Source organism: Scleropages formosus, chromosome 7 (genome assembly GCF_900964775.1).
Source record: "Scleropages formosus chromosome 7, fSclFor1.1, whole genome shotgun sequence".
In the NCBI taxonomy this organism is placed as follows: domain Eukaryota; kingdom Metazoa; phylum Chordata; class Actinopteri; order Osteoglossiformes; family Osteoglossidae; genus Scleropages; species Scleropages formosus.
The window spans coordinates 19,685,453-19,712,646 of NC_041812.1; the positions used below are offsets into that span (position 1 = coordinate 19,685,453).

Below are 27,194 nucleotides of genomic sequence, written 5' to 3' on the forward strand. Positions count from 1 at the left end.
CCCGGTTTGATGTTTTTGTATACGATTTGAGATATCTGTTCAATAAATATATTGTTTTAAGTTGTATTCTGTTCTCATTATTTTGTATGGTTTTTGTTTTGAAATTCTTTTCTTTTATGCTCTCGAAGAATTATTTTTCCCATTGGTTTACAAGAAAAGGATGTTATAACTTTTAGTCCTTGTGTTAAACGACATAAAGGTTCATTCCAGAGAGGCTGGGAGGTTTTTGTAGTTGGATTACTATCATATCACGTCACCTGCGCGATTCCAAAATCTCTTATCATGTTATCATCTGTAATGAGTGACCCAGTCTTTTTAAAGGATTTTCTCTTAAAATCAGCTCCGCAAGTGTCGCATCCACTGCTTGAAAAGCGTGGTGAATATTTTGTTGCGAAGTATTTATGTAAAGAAAACACGTTTGTTTCCCTCCTCTCGCGCCTCCTCGCACGACGCAAACGCGCGTGTCTTTAATCGAGTAACACTCACTGTAGTGTACAGTGAGTGAGCGTGAGCGCGCGCCACCACCGCTCGCGCAGCCACTCACACATCCTCCGCGGAAACGAACAGGCGCGGGACGCACGCGCGCGCTCAGCCGCACTCGGCTCCCCTTCAGACGGTTTCCACGTCAACTGCGGCTCCCCTCAGCGCTGTTCTGTCGGACGGTGTCCGATCTCGCGCTCGTGTCCGCGTGCGCCATGAGATCCCACTTCAGCCACGCGTGTTTCCTGCTGCCTGTTGCTCTTCAGCTCAGTAAGTCGTATCTTTTCTACACTCCTTATGTTTCTCTCCCGTAACGTAATTCAGGTCATTTCTGTCCGTTGGCTTTAATGTTTGCTGTACGCTAAACTTTCATTGCCATTCATTCATTGTGGACGATTGCTTGGATTAGCGAACGCGTACGGTACGGTGTTTTTATATGTCACGCATGATGATAATCGTAATGTACGACTGTACGTACTACTAGCCAAGCCAAGGCGGAACAGCAGACCTAACGTGTCAGCACTGAATAATGGAAATGTATTTACTACAGTCTTCATTGTTGGTGTTTGGTGACAAATCAGTGCGCAGATGATCTGTACAACTACTGCTGTGTGAAGCAGCAGTTCATCGTCTTTATTACATTTATTTAGTCCTTCAGCTAGTAATAATCATCATCATCATATCAGGTCACTCATCTTGGGTCTCGGTGGAGTAATTCTAATCAATATATTTGACATGGGAACACATTTTATCAACTGTTTCTGCTTCTAGTCATTTGATAAACCTGTATGTGTACAATTTTACCTCAGAAGTAAAGATAATTTACCTCAGAGACAACGATAATTAACCTTACAATTGACACACCGTGCTCTTCAACTTAGTCGCAACTAACTTGGTTTCCTTGACTTTCCGGGTCTGAGAAGTGAAAACTGTTACACGAGTGTTAATAAATGGAAACTATCATCGTACATTTTTCATCCAGTGTGTGTCCTTCGCCTGCTCTCGGCGTTTCAATGTCACGAAGCGAAGGCGGCAGCCTCCGGGTGTAAAATCCACGCGCGCGAAACCGCTCGCGCTCCACGCCGGGTCGGATCCATGCGCGTTGTACCGTGTTGTTTAAAAAATCCGGAGTTGTACACATTATTATTACATCAACATAATGGTAACATTCAATATAATATATTTCTGAAAGCTTTGCCTAGGGAAGACAAGTTCACAAGTCATAGGTTTATAATAATGATCTACACATTTGTACAGCAGACTATTCTTCTTAATTCAGGTAAGTACTTTGAGACCTGCAACAGGAAGGGGACTCGAACCTGGGACCTTCAGGGTGGAACAAGAGGCTGCCTGCTGGTACTGCTGTATCTTAACAGCTGAGGACATCTAAGGTGCTCATAAACGCCCCGCCCCCCCCCCTTTGGCTTTAAGTCGTTTTCTAGGGTGGTGCTGATGTAACCGCATCCCCTGGTGATTTGTTGGGAGAGAAAAAAAAGCTACTAATAAATATGAATGAATTTCCCTCCCATCACATTTCTTCTCTAGAGATAAGAAAATGGCGAAGTTGGATCGTCATGTTGCCACACACTATTCTAACTCTGCTACAGCCATGTGTCATCTATTAACATTTTACTCTTCAAAGGGATTAAACTGTTCCTTTTTTCCAGATGTTTTGCTGGAGCACTTTTTGCTAAACTGCTAGTAACATGATGGGTAATGATTCCCTTTTCATAAGTGCTAACAGCATTTTGTTTTATTCAGAATTGCAATACTACATCTGAAATCTGCTCATACTCCTCACTGTATGAGTATTAATTTCTTGGCATTTGGTTGTGTATTTTGCCACCTTTTTAACCCCATGCAGCTGTTTTAATTTTGACCAGCTGGAGCACATTTCTAACCAGGCTCCTACAGTCTTACTGTCTGTGCAGGGGCCCTTGTCCCACAGTGTTTAATAATGCAGGAGCTACATTTCCACATTACTTCATTTGGTAGATGCTTTTCTCCAAAGCAACTTCCAATGAACACTATGTAGGGTTATCAGCCCACAAACCTTATTCACCTGAGGTGACTTACACTGCTAGGTACACTATTTACAATGGGTCACTCATCCATATACCACACTGTCTCTATCACTCACACACTAGGGGTGAACCTGAACACCATATTTTTGGACTGTGGGAGGACACCCATGTAGACACAGGGAGAACATGCAAACTCCACAGAGGCTGACCAGGGATCAAACTTATATCCTCTCACACCACCCAGGTGCTGTGAGACAGCAGTGCTATTTGCTATGCCACCGTGCTGCCCGTTTTATACGTACAATAGTTGTGACAGCTAATACTGATGCATATACAAAGCAATAATACTTCACTGTCTCTCTTCATTCTGGAACAATTCTACTTTCTCAAAGCTGCATTGTGTTTTCCTGTCCCTGGTGAGTACGTACAGCATGAGGTCAGTGGCAGGATACTGTGTTCTGTGGTATGTCAAGGTAGATCAGAGCATCCTTTCTGCAAGGGAAAAACACTTGAACATTTATGCCTCATACTCTCTCTGTCACTCCTGGTCTCAGTTCCTGTGTTTTGTTTTCAATCACATAACAGGCAGTTTGACTGTACCAGTTTGATAGCATATAGAGATTTCCTTTGTATATTACAATTGTTGTGAAAGACACTAGGACGCATGCTTAGCTCGCCCACACCCAGCATCCCAAACTCCCTTTTTGTCAACATACAATTAATGACTAGTCATTAACAACTTTGTGTCCCTCCTGGATGGCCCACTGTACTCAGATACACACACATGTATGAAGACCCCACCATGCACACAGCCGCGCTCTCCTCAAAACTTCCTCTAATCCGTTGCTTATGTTGCACATTCATCATGCATAGATGCTGATAAATCGGAGGGCCCGTGCCGCCCCTGTTCTGCGACACCGTGATAAAGGCACTCACTCTACACTCGTCTCATTACTGGTGCTTAATTACCAAACAATTATTTAAATGAATGCAAATCCACTCCTCATACAGGAACCATCTTGAGACTTGCATTTGTTTGCCAGGCATGTAAAACTGTTTTTAAGGAGTTTACAGCAATTAAGGAATGAGCAAGGAGGTGGAAAGGCGTGGATACAAAGCTCAGAATGCAATGTCTCCATTAGGGCATTGCCTGTGAGGCAATTAGATGCAGCCCCCACACTCCTCTTACCCTCTAATACCATTGGCTTTCTGGCTTCCAGTAGAGCTTAAGAAAACAAACAATGTGAGACACAAAGCAGATGAACAGTTATTTTTCAAGACTGCAAATGAATATTCATGGGCCTACTTACTCCAGCTATAAAACATTTATTCCCATGTACTGATGGGCCAGGCTCTGGAGGGACACAGAGAGAGTGTAGACTGTCTCCCTCGAACACCGCAAAAACTCTGAAAGACAGGAACGTCCATCCCTTGCTTCCTTTTCCTGTCTTCTCAGGAGCACCATCTGTACATGTTCTTGAGAAGTGAGATTTACTAGCTTCCTGGGAGGTTACTGTGCCCACCACCCTTAACAGGCAAAATTCAGACCAGCTTGCCCATTTGATGCTGACCATCTGAAAGGTCAAGTGCCCTACTAATGTCATGTTTCCATTTTATTGCTTATGGGATTTCAGCATGCCTTTTTCTCCACATTGACAAAACGAGAGAGAGTCTGTGCCAACGTGCTTATAATTCAAAAGCATTGTGTTTGTCTCAGTACTTTCAGAAAGGCCATATTTTCCATTAAATAAGAGAAAACGATTGGTGACGTGGGTTGTGCTTTGGATGGCTTTATTTTCCTCATGTCATCACCCTTCAATTCTTTTGGTTTATTTCTGGCAGCACTTTTTATTTGCAAATAAGGTGCTCTACTGAGGGCCAGTAATGGTCGGAGCATGACAGCAAGGGCCTCTGGCTCATGGTCACTTTTTTAAAGCGAGTTACATTTGCATATCAAGTGCAGCACTTACTGTGAGCCTCTTTCATGCCCTATTGTGGCTCTGGCAGGATAAGAGCAGCCCCTCTAACGTCACCCCGGCCTACGGGGAATGCATGGGGGTGTCATTTGAATGTCCCGCTTGGCTGAGGACAAGGGCATAAGTGGGATGATGAGCCAGCGCCTCCAGAGCGCCAAGGAAGTATCTCTGCCAGAGGGCAGAGAAGAGAGCGCTATTCATTAAAGTGATGGTGTCTTTTGGTGCGTCTCCGACTCCTCCGCCGTTCGATCTCACTGCTGCAGATGTAGGGTGTGAACTTTGTGTTTAAAGTTACACTCTTCTGTGTAAAGAGGTGCTAGTGAAAACTACAATGTATGTGGATTTTGTCATTTTGGATAACAGTGCCACTGAAGAAGCAGATATGGAAGGAGAAATGAGGAAGAAAAGGAAAGACTAACAGGGCTCTTGAATTCCAGCTCTCCTTATCAAAAAGTTCCATATGTCCTGAGTGACTCTCGCTCTTGTCAATTCTTCTGGGAAACCAGGACTAACTCTGATAAGTTACATCTGGCAACGTAGGTACTGGGTCAATAAAAGCTCATTAGCTTCTAAAGTGGGTCGCCACACGGGTGTCCACTTCAATAAGCTGCTCAGTTACTCTCTGTCAGGCAGGATGAAGGAGATCGATGCTTGCAATGAGAAGAATTAGTTGGGCCAATGGAGGGTCGCATGCTCTAGCCCAGTTCTGGGTGCACTGCCCTACACTTCTACATAGGAACACTTGAAGGAGTTAGAAGGTACAAAGGGAGGAAGAAAGAAGAGAAAAGAGGAGATGCGGTGGTAAGGAGAACTAGAACTTTATCCGTATATTGTATCAACGGTTGAGAAACACAGGTCAGTAGGTGACAGGACTGTTATACTGCCATATGTGCTACTATTCAGATTCTCCAAAGAACTTTCTCTGTTTACGTATACTAGATAGTGGATAGTTTGTCATGAAAGGATGTTGAAGTGTCCTCACTTGCTACAAGATCTCCAAATTACAGTTTTCTAATTCGTGTACTTTATTAAAATGTTCTGTATAGCACGTTAATTCAAGCCGTTCTTCAGAGCAGGGACCAGATGATGTCACAAAGCTAACAGCAGTCTGAAAGAATTTTAACATATTACAACAGGGAGAATTTATGATTATCGTATGGGACAAGTGGTTCTGAAAATGTGTGTGTGTGTGATCACTATAAGGATCCATTTCAATTCTCGTTACCTTCAGTTTGGTAAAGGTGCTGTTGTTGAGGATACCGGTGGCTGCACTCAACAAGATGCCCTCCTTTGAAACCACACTTCCATCCAGCACACGAATCCACCGACCTGCTTACGTTACAGAGAGCATAGGCGACTGGGGGCAGATTTGGGTTCATTAAGCACCTAACTACCCTGAGTTCTCCTTCTCTCTGCTCTGTTTCTTTGCATAATGACTGTTGAGTAAATAGCTCTTGTTTTTTGTGTGTTAATTTTTAATAATTTATTGAATTGAATTCTGAATTTCACAACAGGCTCTATTCGTGTAAATAATAAATACAGTACTCCTGTTCCATCAGCATTTGTGTTGGTTCAGCTGTTGCACGTCTCCTGTGAAGAAAAACTCTTATTCATGTTTAGTAAGAATTCAATTTTCTCTTATGCTGTAGAGTCAGATACCAGATTGAAGGAAAATATGAAAGATGGTACACTGCTGTTTTTTAAAACTGCTAATGGTCTATGTACATCATCCATTGTTCAGGTCTATGCCAAAAATGTTTTTATGGAAGATGTGGCCAATTCATACATCTCACTGGAATTTTCAGATAAAACAACTTTTTCCCTTTGTTTAAGATTAACAGCTTGACTATCAATTACACAACACAACAAAATTTTTTAAAAGCTCTTAGTTATGCTGATTTTTTTTGTTGATTATGATTAGTTAAAGTTTACTGATTACAAAAATACCACTAGTTCTAGAGTGTCAATTTAAGTTTGGTACTTTACAGCCATTGGAAGATTCTAGAAGGAACCAGGACATTCAAGAAAGCATCAAAACATAAAAAGTTCTGGAAGATTCGGTGCTTGGATGCAAGAAATTTGCTAATTTTAAAAAGTGTGTAATATTTTTCTAAAAACTGGTATATAGTATGAACTAATGCCAGTGTCCTTTTTCTAACAAAACTTAATGGAAAATGCAAAAAAATTGACGTAATAAAATTTCTGTTACATTGTGTTAACCCTTGAAGTTTAGCTTGGTCCTTACTTCGTTTCCCATTGTTCTTTTTTATCGTTGCTGCACCCATTCACTGCATGTTAAGCTATTGCTGCAGTGCTTCCGCTGGGCTTAACCTTGCTCTTTCCAGGTCATGTCCAAATTCCTGACAAACTCACTGTTCATCAGGGCTTCATTCAGCTGGTGGGTGTCGTGCAAATTGTGCAGGATAAGACAGATGGTGTACTAGTTTTGTTGCTTGATCAGGGACCTGGTAAACATGCAGACCCTAAGCATGGATCTACCGTGGAATCCAACAGCTCCATTATGTCTGACCGCTGCTTTTACGCATCCAGAGACATCAAATCTGCCAATTCAAGGTATGTTTTTCCCACTTTTAATGGCAAAACAAAGCAAGTGAGGACTCCCAGCAGCACTGTGTTAGTGTAGTAGCTTACATATGTACGAGTCATAATATCCCCAGAACATCAAGAAGCATAGCAGATACTGTATTGACAAGCAGACAGTGGAGCGGTTCAGCCTCAAGGTTGTCAGTTGAACTTCCACAAAGGCAGTTTTTCCCTTGTGTAGGATACTTGCACTGAACTGCTCCAATAAAAAATATCCACCTGTGTTAAACTGGTACAGTACTGTAAGGCACTTTGGATAAAAGTGTCAACTTAGATTAATAATAATGTTAATTAAACATTTAGTGAAATAAGTTGTGCTAGGTACGGATTACTTTTATGTTATTGCACAATAAGAGATAACCTCATGTTAATTACGAAATATTGAGCAAGACTAAATTGGTTCTTATCTGGAGTAATCTTGTTCACTTATGTTATTTATGACAAATTCTCTACAGCAGACAGTTATGTAATACTTTTCCAGTTATTATATAGTATTGTTGTTTTGTATATATTCATTTTTCATGAATCGTATGGCTTGGATGCACAAGCCCTTAGATCCAAATACTTAGAGAAATTATAGTAAGTATTTTTGGAAGGTATTGTTGAGAAAATATTTGGGACTTCAGACTTTTTCTGAGATGGAGAAGACCAACAGTCTGTGGTATGAGCTAGTTAAAAAGCAGAAAGCAGATGCTTGTTTTTTATATGAACAAATTCAGCTTTTGAAATGTTTATAACATTTTTTGAAAATACATGCTCCCTAATGTCTCTTAGATTTGTCTCCCAGAGGCGGTGCAAATGCAATCAAGGCCTGAATTTCTAAAAGCCGGTTCATTTTAAGTCAGATTTATCTGGGTTTATGCAGGCTTTTCGAAGTTTGCAATATTCAATAACTCAAAATCTTGTTTAAAGACAATAATGAAATAAAAGCTTCCACAGCAAGAAAGAACCACCATTGTGTACTAATCATTGTAGAGAGTCATTGTGTAATAATTCATTGTCAGCTGTAGATACATGTCTTATGATTCCTTGTCATGGTTTGCGCATCATTGTCCTTGATGTTTTCATATTGATTATACTTTCTGGGCTGTAAGCTGTAAATGCATTGTTTTATTGTCAGCCCTGGGCCCGTTTATAGTATAATCATTTAAACCTTGTTGTTTTGAAACGCTAAATGGCAGCAGCCATTCTTATTTTATCCAGGTGTCTATTGTATGAATGTGTGTTTAGTATGGGTTGGAGATTCTGTAGAGGAGCTGATGTCATGGAAGGAAGTGATGGGCATAGATGCTTTCCGGTCACTTCTGTGTCTATGTCTGTTTCCATGTCCTGTCTCTGCTGAATACCCACTGAATCCGCAATCCTCACCTCAGTCCACTGTAATCTCCCACCACAATGTCTGTTTAGAGTGTGACCTGTCTCCCACCTTACACACTGAGAGATAAACACCTTGTAATTCCCCATTCTTTTGGTATGGATGAACATACAGAAATTAAACTTGGAGCCATGTAAAAGACATCAGCCAATTTTGTGTTAAAATGTTTAGTTTTTTTCTTGGTTGCTAAGGTGTGTCTCTTAAGTGGCACATCGGAAAAGTATATATCTCTGTTGTACAATGAGACAACTGTAACCCAGGTGCCAATGTGCAGTCATTTGCAATGACCTTAGCATCATCTGTCATGTCAGCAGTCGATCATTGAAGGGTGATCCCTGCTAGTGGCTGGATCCCTGCTGTTGGACTGTTACAGTTACTAAACCTCATTATTTGCCAGATGGAAACTAATGGAGCCTGTTGGGCTGGACTCCACACAAGAGTTTGGTACTTTGAGTGAACCTCTGAAAAAGGCAAAAGAAAGAACTGTTGAGTTACTTTAACTGCTAAAAACTACTAAAAATCAAGAGGCTGCTCTTCTTTGGGCGAATAAATGTTGAATAAAACAGGAAGAAAAGTGACAATGGCATCCTCCCTACATAAATAAGGTACAGATTAAGAGATGCAGAAAAGAATAGCTTCAGAAATCAATATATTCCACAGACTTAAGTCACTAGAAATTGGCAAAGTTGACTAAATTCCCCCCTCAGTACGCAGCACTGGTTATAACACAGTAAACTGTACTCTATCCAGTGAAGCCCCTTGTTTCACTTCCATGTTTCCTTCTTAATTACTGTATGGTATTACCTGAAGACCTTCTTCTTGTTGGAACTAGTCTTTCTCAAAAAATTCAAGGTTCTTTGGATTCTCAAGAACAAGGCACAGTAAATCTTAAAAATGGTTTATTACATTGGGGCAGAATTTCAGCAGATACCCAGTTACCTGCCACACATGACACACCTGCAGATCCCTTCACCGTCTTTTTATACTCTTCAAAACTCTCTTATTTACTTGTGCCCATAGCACACAACTTCTAAGGCTACTCAAAGTAAGTGGAATTCACTGGTAGCCGAGGTGCTTTCTTCTAGAAATTTCAATGGCAGGCAAAGTATACATGCACCAAAAAAAGGAGGAGCATACATGTAGTGTATAAAGGGTTAGTACAATAAAAGACATAATGGATACCATACGGTGAATAATATAATAAAGAACACACACACACACACATTTTCAGAACCGCTTGTCCCTTACGGGGTCACGGGGAACCGGAGCCTACCCGGCAACACAGGGCGTAAGGCCGGAGGGGGAGGGGACACACCCAGGACGGGACGCCAGTCCGCCGCAAGGCACCCCAAGCGGGACTCGAACCCCAGACCCACCGGACAGCAGGACTGCGGTCCAACCCACTGCGCCACCGCACCCCCTCCATAATAAAGAACAATGACAAGTAAATCATAAGGTGTATAAATCAAAATAAAATTCATGGAATCGTAAAACTGCAGCCATCGTAGAACAAAATTACTTTCTTGAAGTTTGTTTTAGAAGGTCCTAGGTTTTTATTTTGTTAAGGTGAGGTTGCAGACTTTGATTAGACAAGTGAGGAAGTCAGGACAACTCTTTAGCTCATACATGGTTTCGCTTGGGAGAAAAAAGACAAAAAACACAGTTGTGATTGTTCAGGCACTCTCCTGTGTCTTGCACCTTCTCACTCTCCCTCTACATGGTCCTCGTCACTCAGATGAGATCCTTATTGAGATCCTGGATCACTCAGGTTGTCCGCTGAGGAAGTACTGAAAAGTTGTTTCTCTCAATACAGACTTCCAGCCTTCTCAGAAAGCTGGACTTACTTGGCTGTGTTGTCGATGGCTCTATTGCTGCACATGGAACTTGAGTACAGCGCTAAGAGTGGAACAACCACTGTAGATGTAAATGAGCAGTAAATCTTCTCGGTAAATAGATTTTGATTATATCCAGTGGCGGGGCTACGGTGTGGACTGCTTGCCAGTCAGACATTAACCCCCCCTCCCCGCCAGTCACCAGTTCAGTCTCGCTCTTAGGTTCTCCCCTAATTTTCTTCATGGATACGGTGCCAAAGTTCACTGTGGCACATGGTGGCGTTAATAGACTCCTTCAATCAACACTGAGGAAACATTTGTTTTATCAGAGATTCAATATACTGGGAAGGCAGCAGATTCCACTGCAGTGGGTCTGAGGCTGAACTGTCAATTAAAAAACTGACATCATGATCAGTTTACCATATTCCATTTGCTTTTCTGCTCCCCCCACTGCAGAGAGTCTCACAGTTCTGCATAATTCAACACACAGAATGAAATATGGAGAAATTAAAGAAAGCTAAAAATGAAAGCATCCTCAAACCTGACGACAGAGGCAAGCTAGAATATGTTAGAATTATGGGTAGTGAACACAGGAAGAGGAAATGAACCTGGTGAACAGTAGTGGAGCATGAAGTGAAACCACAAGGTAAAATATCAAAGCTGGTGGATAAAAAAATACAAAAGGGTTTTTTTTTTTTTTTCCAGAGACAGGGAGCTGCTTCTCTACTGCACCCCTCAAACTTTTGTTTTGGTACTTCTCACCTTGCGTGACCTCAGCAGACTACAGCGACTGGCGGAGCGCATAAATATAGAGCCACAGGGTTTATAGAAAGCTCTGTTTGGTTTGCGGCAACCTGTTGTGGTTGAGGGAGAAGACAGAGCCCCTAAATCTTCATTATATGAAAGCATATTGGGTAAATGAATGTTGCCAAGACATCCATTCTCCTCTTTTGGCTCTGAAGTCTCTCTTTATGACCTCCCATGTTGCGTTTCTGTTCTCACCAGATAAATGTGATGTATTGTGTAAGTGAAGCACAACCCAGTCGGCCCCCTAGGACTTTTCGCTCCCATGCAGCAGGGCTCCCGCGAGAATGGAGCATTGCGTGTGTATGTGTTCACATGTGCCTCTCTGTGCGGAAAGCAACTTACTGAAGGAATATAAAAAGAGCTCCTCCGTTATACGTCGTGTCTCCCTTCACCCTCGTGAAGCAGCCTCTCAGAGAGCCGGTTTGCGATTGCTGCCACTTTTACCATGGTGTTGCTTGATCTTCGGAGGCATGACAGGAGGTGAACGAAGACCCCTGCCAGAGGAGGCCTAGGCTGAAATGGAGCATTATGGGTTAGAATTATTAAACCCGTAATGATCCGGGCATGGCACGAGTAGTGACAGTGACAGCAGTATTCCTGATGTTTCCATAAATTTCTGCCCCTCCCCCCGAAAATTGCTGCAAATGTTCTGAACGGTGGTTCAACTATAATACTGTGGTATAAATATACAGTGCTGTGTACATTGGCTGTAGTCAGCATCATACCATGGTGACCAGGTCACTTGTTCTCAAAGGGATTAAAATCGAAGGAAGACTGGGGATGAGTTTTGGACTTGTTTCGGATCCTCCTCTGTGGCAGGGGTGTGAAAGTGGACACCGTGTCTGACGGACAGCGATGAGTGTCAGCTCTCACAGACGTGGCGGTCGAACTTACTGCCAATTATCCACTCTCTCGCCTAGCAGTCTCTGGAGTGGAGGTACACACCTCCCCCAGGCACTTGCTCTCCCATCCCTGGCGCCCTTTGCTGTGTTTCACCGTGTCTAGGGAGCGGCTGGTGAAAATGGCAAGAATCCGAATGGGGGGCTGATAATTTGAAAACAGGAGCTGGGCGGCTGGAGCTAATTATCAGTTGTTTTTTTCTGGCTAATGCTCACGCACACCCTCATTTCTTTTCTTCTCCTTCTTTTTTTGCGTGCAGGGTCCGCTGGGAGTTCAGTCTTCCCTCCTTCTCGCACGCGATTCTGTTGCCACAAGGTTCATTACCCAACATCCATAACAAAAGCGTGCAGGAGAGACAGTGGCTGTAGTTACCATAGTAAAACATGCAATCACCTGGCTTACCAGCCCCCCTGGTGCTCCGGCTTCACGTTCATAGTCATGGCTATAGTCAAAATGCACAGTGCAGCACCTTTGAAAGTTTAATATACCGCCAAGTATTTTAGTAACTTTAATTACTTTAGAACATGTCCTTGCTTTCCATGTTTGGGTCTTTTTTGTTTTTGAGAGACCTTTCATGTGATGAATTTGCCGTCTGGGCAGGCGATGAATTATTGACTGAATGACTCGGCCTCAGTACGTTACATCACATCAATCAAATTTTAATCAAATTTTATTTCGTTGGTGCATTTTTATAACAAAATTGTCACAAAGAGCTTTACAGCACACAGTGGGTTCACTGTAACTGTAATGACAGTTTCTGGAAATTCATCAAGTTTCTAACAGTAGAAAATATGACCTTAGCATATTTAAAATACAGAGGTTAAAAGTAATTTTCCTTCATTTCGTTCCAGCTAAATACACAAAGATCAGAACATTGTTAAGGGAGTACTTTGTGGATCGATGTTGCTTAAGGTACATCTTAGGACTTCCTAACACTTCCCGTTCTTTGGTTTTGCTGGATTTATGTCCTATAAATGAATTTGAAATGATCAAATGTGTGCCTGTATCATTTCATTCCTTTGTATCTGTTACTTATCGCCATGCCAGGAACTCTGTTTGGGACCTTTTGCTAAATGAAAGAAATGAAACCACCTGGAATGATTTTAACCCATAATGCTCCATTTGAGGGTTAGCCTCTCAGCCGTCCAGGTCCTCAGTCCTCTGACAAACGTTTCGAATCCAAACTTAATCATCGTGATTTTTTGTAAGGCAGTTTCTCTGAAATACCCATCCTGGATGTGTCCCTTCCCCCTCCAGCCTTGCACCCTGTGTTGCCGGGTTAGGCTCCGGTTCACTGCGACCCCACTTGGGATAAGCGGTTTCAGATAGTGTGTGTGTGTGTGTGTGTGTGTGTGTGTGTGTGTGTGTGTGTGTGTGTGTGTGTGTGTGTGTGTGTGTGTGTGTAAGGTTCTCTGAAATAGCTGGAATAAAAGCTTCGTAGGTCAGATCAGGTAATGTTCACCTTTACTTCCAGAGTAAACTAGAGACTTGTGGGAATTGGAGTTTTCAACGAGCCACTCCACTTCTAGGCTTTGCTCATTAATGTTAAAATCTCCCAGTTTCTGGGTGAGAGACAAGATTAAATAATAATGTGCGGCAAACTGTCGGTGCATCCGTCTTCTTCAGCTCTAACTGTGTTTTATTTTTAGCAGTGCCAGAAGTGTTCACCAGGCCTTTTCTTAGACGCATTCTTCAAAAATTGACATTTGAGTTAGACTTACTTTAATTTATTACGGTCAGCTTACTACAGGGAGTCTGGAAGCCTGTGTGCAGCCGGCATCAGCAGTCCAGCCTGCTAGCTCAGCACTAAGCTCACCCGTTGCTGCATATTGAAACCTTATGAATATATATCCACACACACACACACACACAAGATGACGACCATATATTTATTACCTCTCCCCCTGAGTGAGTCCCCATTACCCAAGTCCGGTTATCAAAGCTAAACGCACACACTATCATTGTGGCCCGCGGTCCTTTTCCTCAGGAACGTCGGTGACTAATGATGTTTCTGTTTACGGCACTTCCTTTGAAACGGACACCCCTTCCAGTTCTTTAAACTGCTGACTTCCTGAACGCTAGGCTGTCCAATTAGCCATGCTTACCATGGACATGCGTGGAGATGGCACGTTCAGAAGAGTTTCATAGAAAGCTCCCAGGATGTGTCTGAACAGGAGCCATGCAGCACCCACGTCTGAACACTTTGTTCTCGGAGTGGCCTCATTGCACATTTCTAGGGGAACTTGCTGTTTTTCCTGATACACTTTTGGTAACACTTTTGTAAATGTTTTGCTTGGGAAACGCTCTGCCTGGCAGATGTACAGGAAATGCTGAGTGAACAGTAATTTCTTGAGTTTGTTCTTCCACGGCAGCTCTCTCCCCAGCTGCCTCCCTCTCCCCAAAACCCCATCCATCACCTTCAGCACCTAGATGCACCTCTCCACCCAGTGCGCTTGCAGGGCAAAATTAAAAGTGAGAAGGAATCAGGCTGTAAAGTGGCAAGTATCTCCTGGCTCAAGCTACTCAGGTTATGACATACTGGCTCACCACAAATGTTTGGATTCATGGTGACTGACTCCTTAACATAAATAGCTGGACGACATCTTTCATGTTTCTAGTTGAACTACTGCTGAAGCTGATATAGTTGGACCACAAAGCTCTGTAGCGGAGCATTAATTCTTCCTGCCCACCTCAGCGTACCTACGGAGGTCCATAGGGAGTGCACTGAGGTTCACGTGGCTGTAAGTTGCTGATATGAGATTGACAGGCAGAAATATATGTCCTTAACTAACCATTATCAGAGAAGTATGAGAGCCAGTGATTGTGAGTTCATGAGATGGCTGTGACTCGACTCGGCAGCCCTGTCTGTCCCAGGCATTCTGCCGGCCAGCCTTGATCTTCACATGCGGCTCCGTTTGCCTTCAGCTGTTTACCCAGGTTTACCTTGCCATGCATTATTTCTGTGTGCTGTGCAGACATGGGGGAGAGAATACTGAGAACTAGTTTTATCAGGTTGCAGACTCGTGGTGATCAAGGGAAAACTGCTTGTCTTTACCTGAACTTGTTCTGTTTTGAAGAAGTCTTATACACCCACCCCACCTTTAGTGAGAGAGAAGCGGCCTAAAAATCACATAGTTACTTCTACGTCATTTGTTTAGCACATGCTTTTCTCCAAAGCGACATACGATGATTGTTAACTAGAATTCAGATGACTTCTTTATCTAAGGTGACTTACACTACACTAAGCACTCACACACACATTTTCAGAACCGCTTGTCCCCTACGGGGTCGCGGGGAACCGGAGCCTACCCGGTAACACAGGGCGTAAGGCCGGAGGGGGAGGGGACACACCCAGGACGGGACGCCAGGCCGTCGCAAGGCACCCCAAGCGGGACCCGAACCCCAGACCCACTGGAGAGCAGGACCCGGCCCAACCCACTGCGCCACCGCGCCCCCCACACTAAACACTCTATAGTCATTAAGCCATCTACACATCAAAGCAGAGTAGCACACACTCACACACTATGGGCTATTTAGAGTCATCAACCTGTGCTATGTGTTTGATGTTTCGTGTACCCATCCATTCATTTATTACCAATAACCACTCAACCAGGGTAGAGTCATGGTGGTCCAGAGCCTATGCCAGAAGCATAGGGTGTTTTGCAGGTACACCCTGGACAGGGCAATCACACACACCCTTATTCACTCTTACGCTACATGCAATCCACCAGAAAAAAACATCTTTGTACTGTGGGAGAAAACAAGCAAACTCCACGCAGACTCTTTGGGATGAAGCCCGTGTCCTATCACGCTGTCTGTGTGCTATTAGACACTACCACTACCTGCTGTGCCATGATGTAGAAAATGGTGTGAAGAAGGGAAAAAAACCTTAACCATAGGAGGAAAAAAAGCACAAAGCCAAAACACAAGAGTCCTTGCAGTAAGAAAATAGATTTAAGAGTTGCAGTTGCTCTTTCTCCAAAGTTCACTTATATTAATTTGGAGAAAAACAACATTTTTCTGACCCCGCATTTAACACCTTCAAACCTCTCTTCTCACGAATGTCGAAAGCTCCGGGAGTACAACACTGCAGGTTATATGTCTATGCTGCAAAGCTGCTGATTCCTTATTCTGCAGTACATATGGCATTTCATTGGGGGTGAGTGTTAAAAGTGATAAGGCAGACTTAATTGCCTGAGTTCAATAACACGTTGCATGCTGGGACATAACACAGCAATCCCCTTCGATCCCTTCTGCATCGCCTCTGACGTCTTGCAGTTGATAGCATGAAAAATGAACTCACTTTCAAATGGCTGCCTTCTTTCCTCCCCAAGGAAAAGAGTTTCTTCGAACTCTGTTTGTTCTTTTGTGACCGACGTTCGGAGCTGGGGACGGAGGTGTCCGTGATTTCGCGTTTCCACCTTCCCTGCTTCTGTCGGTTTTCTTTCTCTACTTTTTTGCTCTTTCTCTGTTTCTCCTTCTCCCTACAAGTCTTCATTAATTGTTCATAGGGATGAATGAAGCCAATAATACTTCAGACCCTCCTGCAAAACATCACGGAAAATCGATAACTTTGCTGCAATAAAAAAAAAAACTGAGGAAAGAAAAAAAAGATGTATGAAATATTAATAAAGCTGTCCACTTCATATTAGAGGTTTATGGAGGTGCAAAGTCCTGTGCCTAAATGAAGATCTTAATTTTGACCTCTTTTAGATCCATTGTGACTGAGTTTTTGTAGTTGTCGGTAACCCTTCTACTTCACAGATTGAGATATTTCATTCACTTGCTTACTTTGACATATCTGTATTTTTCTTAATTTTTCCATCTGTTTCATTTTCCCCTGATTTTTGCTTCAATTTACATGCTTTTAACTGTTGCCGACATGGGCAACCCAGCCCTAGGTTTTCCCATGTACTATACATCTTCCTTGGGGCATTCCTAGCCATATTAATTGCTCTTATGCACACACCTAAACAAACAAACACATACAGTACCATGCAGGAGGGTAAGGCCTGAGGGAAGTGTGTCACCGCTGGTTCCGTTGCTCCGTCTTCTCAAACTTCTCAACTCCGTTGCTCACTCTTCTCTGGACACTGTAAATGGATTCTGTTTCATGTGTGGGGGTTGGTCATTGTTTCAAAATGCTACTCCACGTCTGCGGAGCACAAAGAACATTTTGGTGTGGTGGTGGACCATCCAGATCTCCATAGTGGACATGTGTTGACTTAAAAAAGTTGTTTATACATAAGGAGGACAGCATCATCATACCATGTGCCGTAGCCCATCAGTGCTGCAATCCTGTCGGTACTGTGTCCCATCAGTGCCATGTGCAGTCACTGAGTTGTCGGGTGAGTCTGTGTCAATTTGATGCAAGTCAGTGAAGTGAGATGAGGTTACGCCACAGGCTTGTGTGAACCCTGGGCATCGATCCAGCCACACCACAGCCCTGTAGATGAGTTTTGAGGGCAGGGGGTGTAGTGATGGTGGTGGGCAACTATCTCAGTGTTCTACAGCATTATCTGAGCCCCTCTGTGCATCTGTGTCCGCCCAGACTGCTCTGTATGTCACCTACATTGAGCCTCTTGTCTGTGATTCTCCAACACACAGCGACTATAGTGGCCTTCTGATAAAAAACCCAGACGAATGCACTGCATAAATTCTCCACTCGAAATGGCCCTTCTTCACAGAGTGCATCTGGTGGGTGTACTATATTTTCCTTGCAGTTTTCAAAAGGGCAAACCTCGGGTAGTTGGTCTACAGAGCTGCAGTTACCCAACGACTGCTATTTACACTCCTCTGGCAGCTTCAATTGATGGGCCAGAAAGTCGCGTGTAGCTGTTGTCACTGCTGCAGTATGAAGTAGCTGTTTGTGTGCTGATTTGACTTTTTACAGTTGCGACTGCCGTACTAACTTGTATTTATGGAGTATCTTCAAGACCTGTATCTGAAGGTTCGGGACTTTAGAGTGATGTGCGAATCCACATCCAGCACATCCAACTGATGTGTGGCAATGCAAAGCGACATGGACCATGTGGTTCAAACCGGAGACCTCCACAGTCACTTCTGTGGGAGGCAAAGGCACAGAGTCAAGTCATAGTTCTGGATAACAAGTACACTACATGGCTGAAAAGGAAGAGAGGAGCAGCGCATCTTTGAGCACGGACTTTTCTACTGCTCAGCATCCGGGGCTCCCAGGGAGTAACACAACCTGTGGGTTTCGCCAGCGCATCTCCCATCAATGCCACTATCTGGGATAGACCTGTGAGCAGAAGGCTGCCGCTCTACGTTTATATTTACATTTATTCACTTAGCAGACGCTTCCCTACAAAGTGTTGTACACTTCAGGGTAAACAAAAGGGCAAAGATTTATAGATGCAGACATGTAATTGTTGAAGAACGGTCAGCTTATCCAATGCCATAGCTTTTGCTACATGCATTAAGCAAGTGGCTGCACATGGAATTGATAGGGAATACGAAGGTATCTGGGACAAATAATGTAGTGAAAGTTCCCGAAGCAAATGGAAGATTGAGAAAACTGGTTCCGAAGGAGAAGATCTTTGAGACCTCTTTTCACTGCTGAAAGGGATTCAGCAGTTTTGAAGGACACAGCTCATTCCACCACATCAGAGCCAAAACCAAGAATCTATGAACTTGTGATTAGTTTTTGTCGAGTTTATCTTTTTAGGAGTAAACTTTGAGTGGCACCTCCCTCTGTGACTGCACTTTTCTTCCACTCCACTGTTTTCTTTCTTTGCATTTAGCCCTTTCATGTACAAGCTTGTTCCCTACAAACTGTTCCTCAGTAGATTATTTATATATCCAGGAGAGATATAACTTTCAGCAAAGTATTCTGCATCCAAGTATTCAGTCTTATGTCATTATTACAGGTTATTTATGGGTTATATAAACTTATTACTCCCTCACTCCTTAATCGCTTCTCCTTGTTAGGGTTCCGGTGGCCCAGAGCCTATTCTGGAGCGATTGTATGTATGCCAGGCGAGGAGGGCATCCCTGGATGTGATACCAGTCCATCAAAGTTATCTATATTTATAAAACAGGAAATTTATTGCTTGTAGAACTGTTTTATTTTGTAGTATTCTCAATAGCAGACACTCATAGTGACAGTTATTATGACAGTTACAGCAGTTTTACACCGCTTCTCTGGAGCATTACTGCTTGTTACTGGTCTGATTGTTAGATTTAGCTAAATACCAGGTGTCTCAATGGTATGCTGATGGTGAGAGTGTTGTGACGGCAGATCACGAGGAATGGGGACTGCCGGGGACAGCATCTTGCTCTCGCACCTTTTATGTCCCCTCCGGTTTCTCTTGGTTCCGTGTTCTTTCACAGTCTTCTTGGCCAGGAATAGAAACCATAGAGTCTTCAAGAGTGAGCAGTGCTACATTCTGCAAGGAGCAACTTGAAAGGTATAGGAAGGAGAAACTGTTCTGTGGAACACTTAATATGCAGATAAAGTTCAGTGAGTTGGTACCAGTTTCACTCTCTGCCTTTGTCTGTGTGCATTTGCGTTTATTCGTTTAGCAGACGCTTTTCTCAAAAGTGACATACAACTCAGAGTAAACAAAAATGCATTATGCCAACAGATAGAGATTCTTGACGTGCAGTCAGTTAGTACAATACTGCTTTTTAACCAGCACAGCATACATTTCACAAAAAGTTGTACATAGAACAGAGAACACGTTTTTTAAAACAGATAATGTAGCAGTGCAGTGAAGGTTTATGGACCAGATAGAAGATTACATGAGAAGTAAGTCTGAAAGAGATGTGTTTTGAGACCCTTCTTGAATGTTGACAGGGATTCAGCAGTTCTGAGGGGCAGCTGAAGCTTATTCCATCATACTGGAACCTGAAGCAAGAACCATCTGGCTTTTGATTTTGGACCTCCTGTGTTTGAGACAACCAAGTGGCCAGAAGTGGAGGAGGGTAGCAGTGGTTGGGGTATAGCAAGTAATCAGGTCCTGCAGGTATCGAAGAGTAGTTCTGTTGATGTAGGCTGTAACCAGACTTTGTATATGTGTGTTTTTTAACCTTTAAGAATGTTGTTTTTCAAAGTGGCAAAATATCAAACAGATCTGCGGAAATATATAAATTCAGTATAAATGATCCACCGTTCACAGTGTAACAATGATGAAGCGTATGGTGAAATTTGCCCTTACTTCGGTTTGGACAAAAGGTGCAACAACTGTGTTCTCCTGTCCCGTGTTTCTCTGCAGTGCTGGTTCCCAACCCAGGTTCTACAGCTACTTCCCGGAGGTGCGGTTCAATCTACAGGGGCTTTGCTCAGTGTCTGCTCGCCCTGGGGGACAGCATGTCTCAGAGTGTCCAGAGGGGTGAGAACACGCAGGAGATCGACACCGTGTGCAGGTGACCGTAGGCCGGCAGACAGACATGCCTATACAAACACACCTGTGGTCAGAAAGCACGCACGTGCATCCTCACACCTGCACAGCCATGCATATGCCCCTTGATCAGGCACATGGGTAAATGCCAAAGCTCACATATGTATATGAAACGTGAGACAGAAGCAGGCTATCCAATGACCAAAAGAAGTGGCCTGCGTCAGAGGGACCGACAAGCCTCTCGGTTCAGGTCGTGTTACGCGCTCTCACTCGTAAGTCCAAACCGACGCGCACGTTCCCGACAGCTCCTGTCTGTGTAAATTCCAAGCCTCTGCATGAAGATGAGGCTGGAGGTCAGGATCAATACAGAGAGCACTGGTCTTCAGGGTGCGTGGCTATCACTGCTCTCTGCCCTCCTTTTACTACTGACTGCAATCTTATCATCTACAAAAAGACACACTGTGACTCCTGTACACGAATCTGTTGCTGGATCATCAGTGCTGCAACATACTGGGAATCATCGCTCTGGGTAGGCTGTCTCTTTCCACCCTTCTCCCTTGCATGACATGACGGAGCCTTCCTGGGGGCCACCTCCCCCTTCTCGGCACCCTGTCAACTTTTTCCTGTGCTGATGGAGAGACCTTAATTAAAAATTGAAATTCTCTCTTTCTCTTCCTCACTCGTCCTTTCTATTTATACACACGTTCGTAATTAATCTCTTTATGGAATCTCGGGCCGGGCCACAGGCGTGTGGACTTAACCGGTATTGGTGGAGCTGTAGCGCTGGTGTGGATGAGCTTCTGCCCCAGACTCATCCAGGCATGTGTGCGTGTGTCCGTGCCCGTGCATCACTTCGTGAGATCAAGCTGAGGCGGTCTGATCAGAATACGCTGGGGATGCCAACCGTACCGTGGCAAACAGACCTCAGTCTGAGAGAATCTCCCCAGATGGAAGTCGCGGGGCTTCATGTGGTGTGTTTTCTAGGATTCGTAATCAAATGGTCCAAATAGCCAAGATTGTGCACACATTTTTCACTCCACTATTTGTACTCAGTAACTGTTCACTTTGTGACAGTATTCTAAATACAGGGCTCAGCGAAAAGATTTGGAATGGAAAATGTCAACAAACACGCATGTGCCATTTGTTTTCCAAGCGGGCCATTTCTGCAAGGGGTTTTTTCCACAAAATTTTTAAAGCACCTTCAAGTGTTCTTCAAATCAGTGTTTGGGCCGGTGGTCCAAAGCCTGTAAAAGAAGAACAATGAACTGTCACGTTCTTCCTCCCGGGGGGGTCTTAGTGAATCGCAAATTGCCTCTGCTGCCCCCTGCAGGTCGTGGGATGAGTTTCACACCTGTGCGAATGTGGCGCTGGCTGGGTGCCCGGATGAGGCAGCAGCGGTGTGGGAGTCCTTGCGGCAGGAGTCCAAGAAGATGCAGTTCTCGGGAAACCTGTACGACATGTGCGCCAACCGCGTCCAGCCGTCGAGCAGCGTGCGGAGCCCGCCCAGCCGGCAGGAGACCAATCAAGAGTCTCTGAAAGGTGACGCCCACAAGCTTGGCACCACTCACCTCCTGCTCCTCAGCGCAGGCCTCTGTTTGTGGCTACAGCAGCACAGGATTTAGCCACACCCCTCGGAGCGTGGTAGGAGGGGCCAGGGATCTCATCCGATGGACCGCTCGGGGAGGAGCACGTAGACGGACCGACTTGGGCCGCGTCACACAAACCTGGGCCTTGACATCCCCGCTCCTTCTGAATCTCTACCACCGAGCACACGCAGTGTGTTGTCTCATCTTGCAAATACACCAGCGGGGCAGCTCCCGAACCCTCACCGAAACAGCGCAGGCACAGTTACCCTCTCACACGCTCGCATCTTTTCTCTTCTCCTCGTCTATTTCGAGAGTTTCGCCCGTTGCCGAACGGTGCCCAGGAAAGCTGTGCCGCCAAGCGAATGACGGTATGACCACGCGTATGATGACGGCAGTGAGGAGGGCATGTTAGTCCTTTCACAAAAGCCACAGTGAATGAGCTTCTCATAAGAAGACCTTTCAGGAACCAAATTAAACAGCAAAATATTCAAAACAAAGATTCAAAGGGGTGTTAGCCAGTCATTTCGGATTCTTTTAGCAGATGCTTATTTTTATTCAAGATGAGAGCCTTAATGCGTAATAAGCTCTGAGAGGATGAGAGAAAAGATTATGTTAAAGAAATCATTACTTCTCTCTGCATCAAAACTACAGCTCTCCTGCAATCAATACGATAAAACAGGCTGAGGTCTTTGCAGTTAGTATAATGAAATACAGAGGAAAATGTCTTGTTACTTGTATGTCATTATAATGTATCAGCAAGAAGGGCCACGCTAGGCTCAACTCACTAGAAATAAGTAAAGTCCAATATTTTTCTTGTATATACCACAGGATTAATGTTTTTCGCATTTACATGTGCACCTTATTTGTTTTGTGTCCCTGTTTTATACATTTGCTCTTATTTCCAGAGGTTTATTCATACTCTCGATGCTTCTTGGTTCTGAAACTGACAGCTACCATTATATCATTTGTTTTTGTCTGAAACCATGTTCCTTTTACCTTTATGTGCCACATATTTATGTGTTCTGTTGGCAGTGTTTTACAGGGAATGCTGTCTGTTGCATGGGTGAAAACAGAACGTCAAAAAAAAAATGAATACATTTTAAAGTGTAATTCTGCCTATAGGTACATTGTTAATGTTATATATGGTTAAATTATGAACAACATAGTCAAAGGATAAAGGATATTATATGTTGCTGTGTATTTCCTATTTATTTGTATATGTAGGTGTAGCAAAAGCCTAACTTGAACTTTTTTAGAATCTGCACTTGTGATTTATTTTAGTTTATGAGAGAAACAAACTGACCTTCATTTGACTTACTGAAGGCTGGCTTTCCAAAGCCTACAATGATCTTCACCTGCACTAAAATATTAATAAAAAATCAACCTTTCCCCACAGCTGTTTTTGTTTCCTTCAAATTAAATTAAATTGAACATTTTCTGTATCAAAAAACTCAGATTAAAGCCAAGATAGGAAACCGAAGGTTTACTTGTTCGTCACTTGGCCGTATATTTAAAAATTATTTTCCTCAAGTGTATATCTTTGTGACAAAAAACACTAAGCTTGTTTCATCTTTTAAAATTATGTTAGTTTACGGTGGTTTTAAATTTAACTGGTAAAACATAAGGGGTTAATTTGCTCTTCACTCTGCAGAGCAAAGCATTAACACACCTCATGATGTGTGTGTGTCATGCATTTTACACCTTAGTGTTATTTTTTAATAAATTGGGGAAATGACAAAAGACAAGATGTCTCTTTCTCATTCAATATCACAAAAGCTTCTTTAATTTAATTTTTAATGTACTTGCTCAAAGTTCCTCGCTTGCCATGCTCTGAACTGCCATTGGTCCGCTTATCCTGTTTGTATTTCAACAAAAATACATTATTTCTATGCCATTTCAGCAATCTGAAAGTTTGTAAAGTGGCTTGATCACTGAAAAAAGAATTCAAATTGAAAGAAATCGAATATTTAATTTCTCATTCAAGTTCTAATCCTCACTGTCTGTCAAGCACTCACACAGGGAAGAGATTAGCAGGATGTGATGATGAGGGTTTTTTCCAGGGATCTTCACTGGCTCACTGCAAACTTGGAATGACCAAAACGTTCACTCATATATCTATTACAACTCTGTACCCATCTGAGTTTTTTTCTTAAAAATATCAAATATTCTCTCTCTAAGCCTAGTTCAGGGAGCATGGTGGCACAGCGGGTTTGGCCTGTGCCTGCTCTCTAGTGGGTCTGGGGTTTGAGCCCTGCTTGGGGTGCCCTGTGATGGACTGGCGTCCCGCCCTGGGTGTTTCCCCTCCCCCTCCAGCCTTGTGCCCTGTGTTGGCGGGTTAGGCTCCAGCTCACTGCGACCCTGCTCGGGACAAGCAGTTTCAGACGGTGTGTGTGTAAGTCTAGTTTAAGGATTTGCACTCTTAAATATCATACGCTAACAAGACACTAAAGTTTTTTCACTCCCAAGCACAAGTATCTTTATTTACAGCAATATGTATGTATTCTTCTTGTATGCTCATAAAAGGAAATTAGCCAGCACTGACTTTTGTGTATAAGAAGTTACTGTCGGCATATTTAATGCAAAAATTAAATTATAGCAACTTTCAAGTTTACAGTTTAATTTCTGATGCTTTTGCTATGCTATTATTAATAAATTAATAATATCAAGTCAAGATTATAAGTATCTGCATTTTTTTCTTTAGAAACCATTTACAAACCTAAAGTATCAAGTTACCATTAATTATTTGCTTGGTAGATTCTAAAACTAGTATTTAGGACATAAACTGTGGTGAAAATTTCGATCAGCTGAGCGTACAATACAACTTTGAACCATTTGGAAAAACAAATTTTTGTGTGTATTTTGCAAAGCACCCCACAGCAAAGTTATAGCAAGACATTAAAAAACAACTAACTGATTACTTTCTAATAGATTTTAAAAACATTCCCTTTTTTTGCTGTTCCTACATATAATGGACTTTGTACTTCAGTCTGTGCAAAAGGTGCATGACAAATGAAGGTAATTATTGTGCAGATTATTATCATCATTAATTGGATATTTTAAAATTGGAAGCAGTGAGGATATACCCCTGACTTGGGCTCTATATCCCATTTGGTGTCAATAAATATTGATTTTAGTATTTTGAGTGACACTGGCAATGCCCGTTGAACTCCAGCGAATGGGACCTATTCAGGACAGAGAGGGAGGTGAGATGGTCATGGAAAAGAAGTTTGCAATAAAGCAAAAAGAGACAAAATAGAAAGCTCTCCGACACTTGGCATAATCCAAAACCACCAGGAATAGTGATTGCGATTAACTCCATCAGACCAGGTAATAAAAACTGTGGTCGGAGAACTGGTGTAATTGCTCTTGGATACAATCAGTCTGTGCTCTGCGCAATAAAAGCCATATTTCACGATTCGGGATGGGGAGTGTTATTACATGACTTCACACTTTAAATGTCATTATCATTTCTCTGCTTCCACTTCTATCGCCATAAATATTTCATGCCTGACAGCTGCTCTAGTAAACAGTGAGCTACCTTCATTTAGCAGAAGAACCTCCCATATTTCCCACCTAATGCACGCAACACAGCCCAAGCGCATTCACAGATTTCTGGGTCCTGCCTCTGTGATATCAGGTATGCTCACATTCAGATATGATAATCCATGTTGTCTGTGTTGCTCCTGTGCGTTCGCTCTGTAGCGAGAAGGACAGACACAGTAATAAAGGTTAACGTGCTGAGATCAGGTCTTCCTGGTTCATTTGCTCAGTCTGAAATTAAAATGCCATGTGTGTTTGCGTGCAGATGCCGTGACGGTCAATTTGAAATTGTAACTCTGGGGCAACTGTACCCTCCGGCGCACACATCAGCGCGAACACCTTAATCCTAATGTCATTTGATTGATCGCAGCGAAGCGAGGCTGTGTGATGGTGTATCCTTTTGCCACCATGTGCATCTGCAGGTGTTCTCCGCCAGAATGCACGAGCGGCCAAGCCGAGGTTCCGGCCCCATGTTCCTGTTACTGCGGTACAGATAGTGTTTGTTTTTTTTGTAATAACAATAACTTGGAGTAAACCGTAGTAAAAGGTCAATGAAAGTCAAGGGAGTTGTAGAGAGAATTCCCTTAGGTCCCCATATGTGATGGCTGTACAAATGCACACAATATTTAATCTGCTCATTTGATTCTAAAAAGTTAAGGTGGTTTCCGGTAAAGAGCCATCCGAGGAAAAATCTGTCCGTACTCGGGTTTTACGTCCAGCTGTAGGACTGAGGAAACTCAATATCAAGCAACGCAACCACAGAATTCAAAATAACAGAGCATGAAAGAGAGGGATCGGACCAAATATTCTAGCTCGCTGCAACTCCGGAACTCGTCGGCAGGAATCTGCCGTGAAACCTCTGAGCTTTCACCTCGATTGCTTCAGCATGAACGAATGAATAAATGAACGAATGAACGAAAGAACGAATGAACGAACAAATGAATGAATGAATGAATGAATGAATGAATGAACGTAGTCTCTATTAAAGTGTAACAACTGGTTAAGGTTTTTTGCTTTGCTATAAGGAATATACTGACACTGCAGATGCCTTGAATGAAAGTGATGGTGTTTTCCTTGTTGATCTGGGAAAATCTGTGGTCTCTGTCTTCTAGGAGTGATTTATTATCCACACACACACACAGCGGCTGAAACCGCTTGTCCCAAGCAGGGTCACAGCAAGCCGGAGCCTAACCTGGCAACACAGGGCACAAGACTGGAGGGGGAGGGGACACACCCAGGACGGGACGCCAGTCCGTCGCAAGGCACCCCAAGCGGGACTCGAACCCCAGACCCACCCGGAGAGCAGGCTCTGATTTATTATCCAGGAAATCCTAATATTGCCCTAACGTGCGCACTCTGCCTTATTAATAATCTGCCCTGAGAGCTCAAATCCGGTTTACTACCTAGATTTGCTCTAATTACAGCAGCTCATAAAAGCAAAGGACAGGATAAAATGCAGATGAGTTGTCTTTACTTTCTACAATAAAAAATATTGTGTCGGTGCTCAGTTCTAGGAGGGAATGAAGCAGAAGGACACAAGAAGAGACAAGAGAAAAGAGGAAGAAAGAAGGGGAGGATCATACTGCAGAAATTGATATTTTGTGTGTGGTGATACAGGATGAAAGGACACGAATGGGTTGTGTGGTTACAGATCATTTATAGGTAACTGGTGCCTCCTTTTTCCTGTTGCTGGTGGAAGATGCCAGATAA

General features: G+C 43.2%; 1 protein-coding gene across 1 annotated transcript; it reads left to right on the forward strand.

The window, feature by feature from the left end:
* The first annotated feature begins 513 nt into the window (after positions 1-513).
* nrn1la (neuritin 1-like a) lies at positions 514-23,004 on the forward strand. The gene is made up of 3 exons (XM_018726596.2): positions 514-750; positions 20,233-20,383; positions 21,689-23,004. The coding sequence occupies exons 1-3, from the start codon at positions 696-698 to the stop codon at positions 21,978-21,980; spliced, it is 498 nt and encodes a 165-aa protein (XP_018582112.1). The 5' UTR covers positions 514-695; the 3' UTR covers positions 21,981-23,004.
* The last annotated feature ends 4,190 nt before the right edge of the window (positions 23,005-27,194 follow it).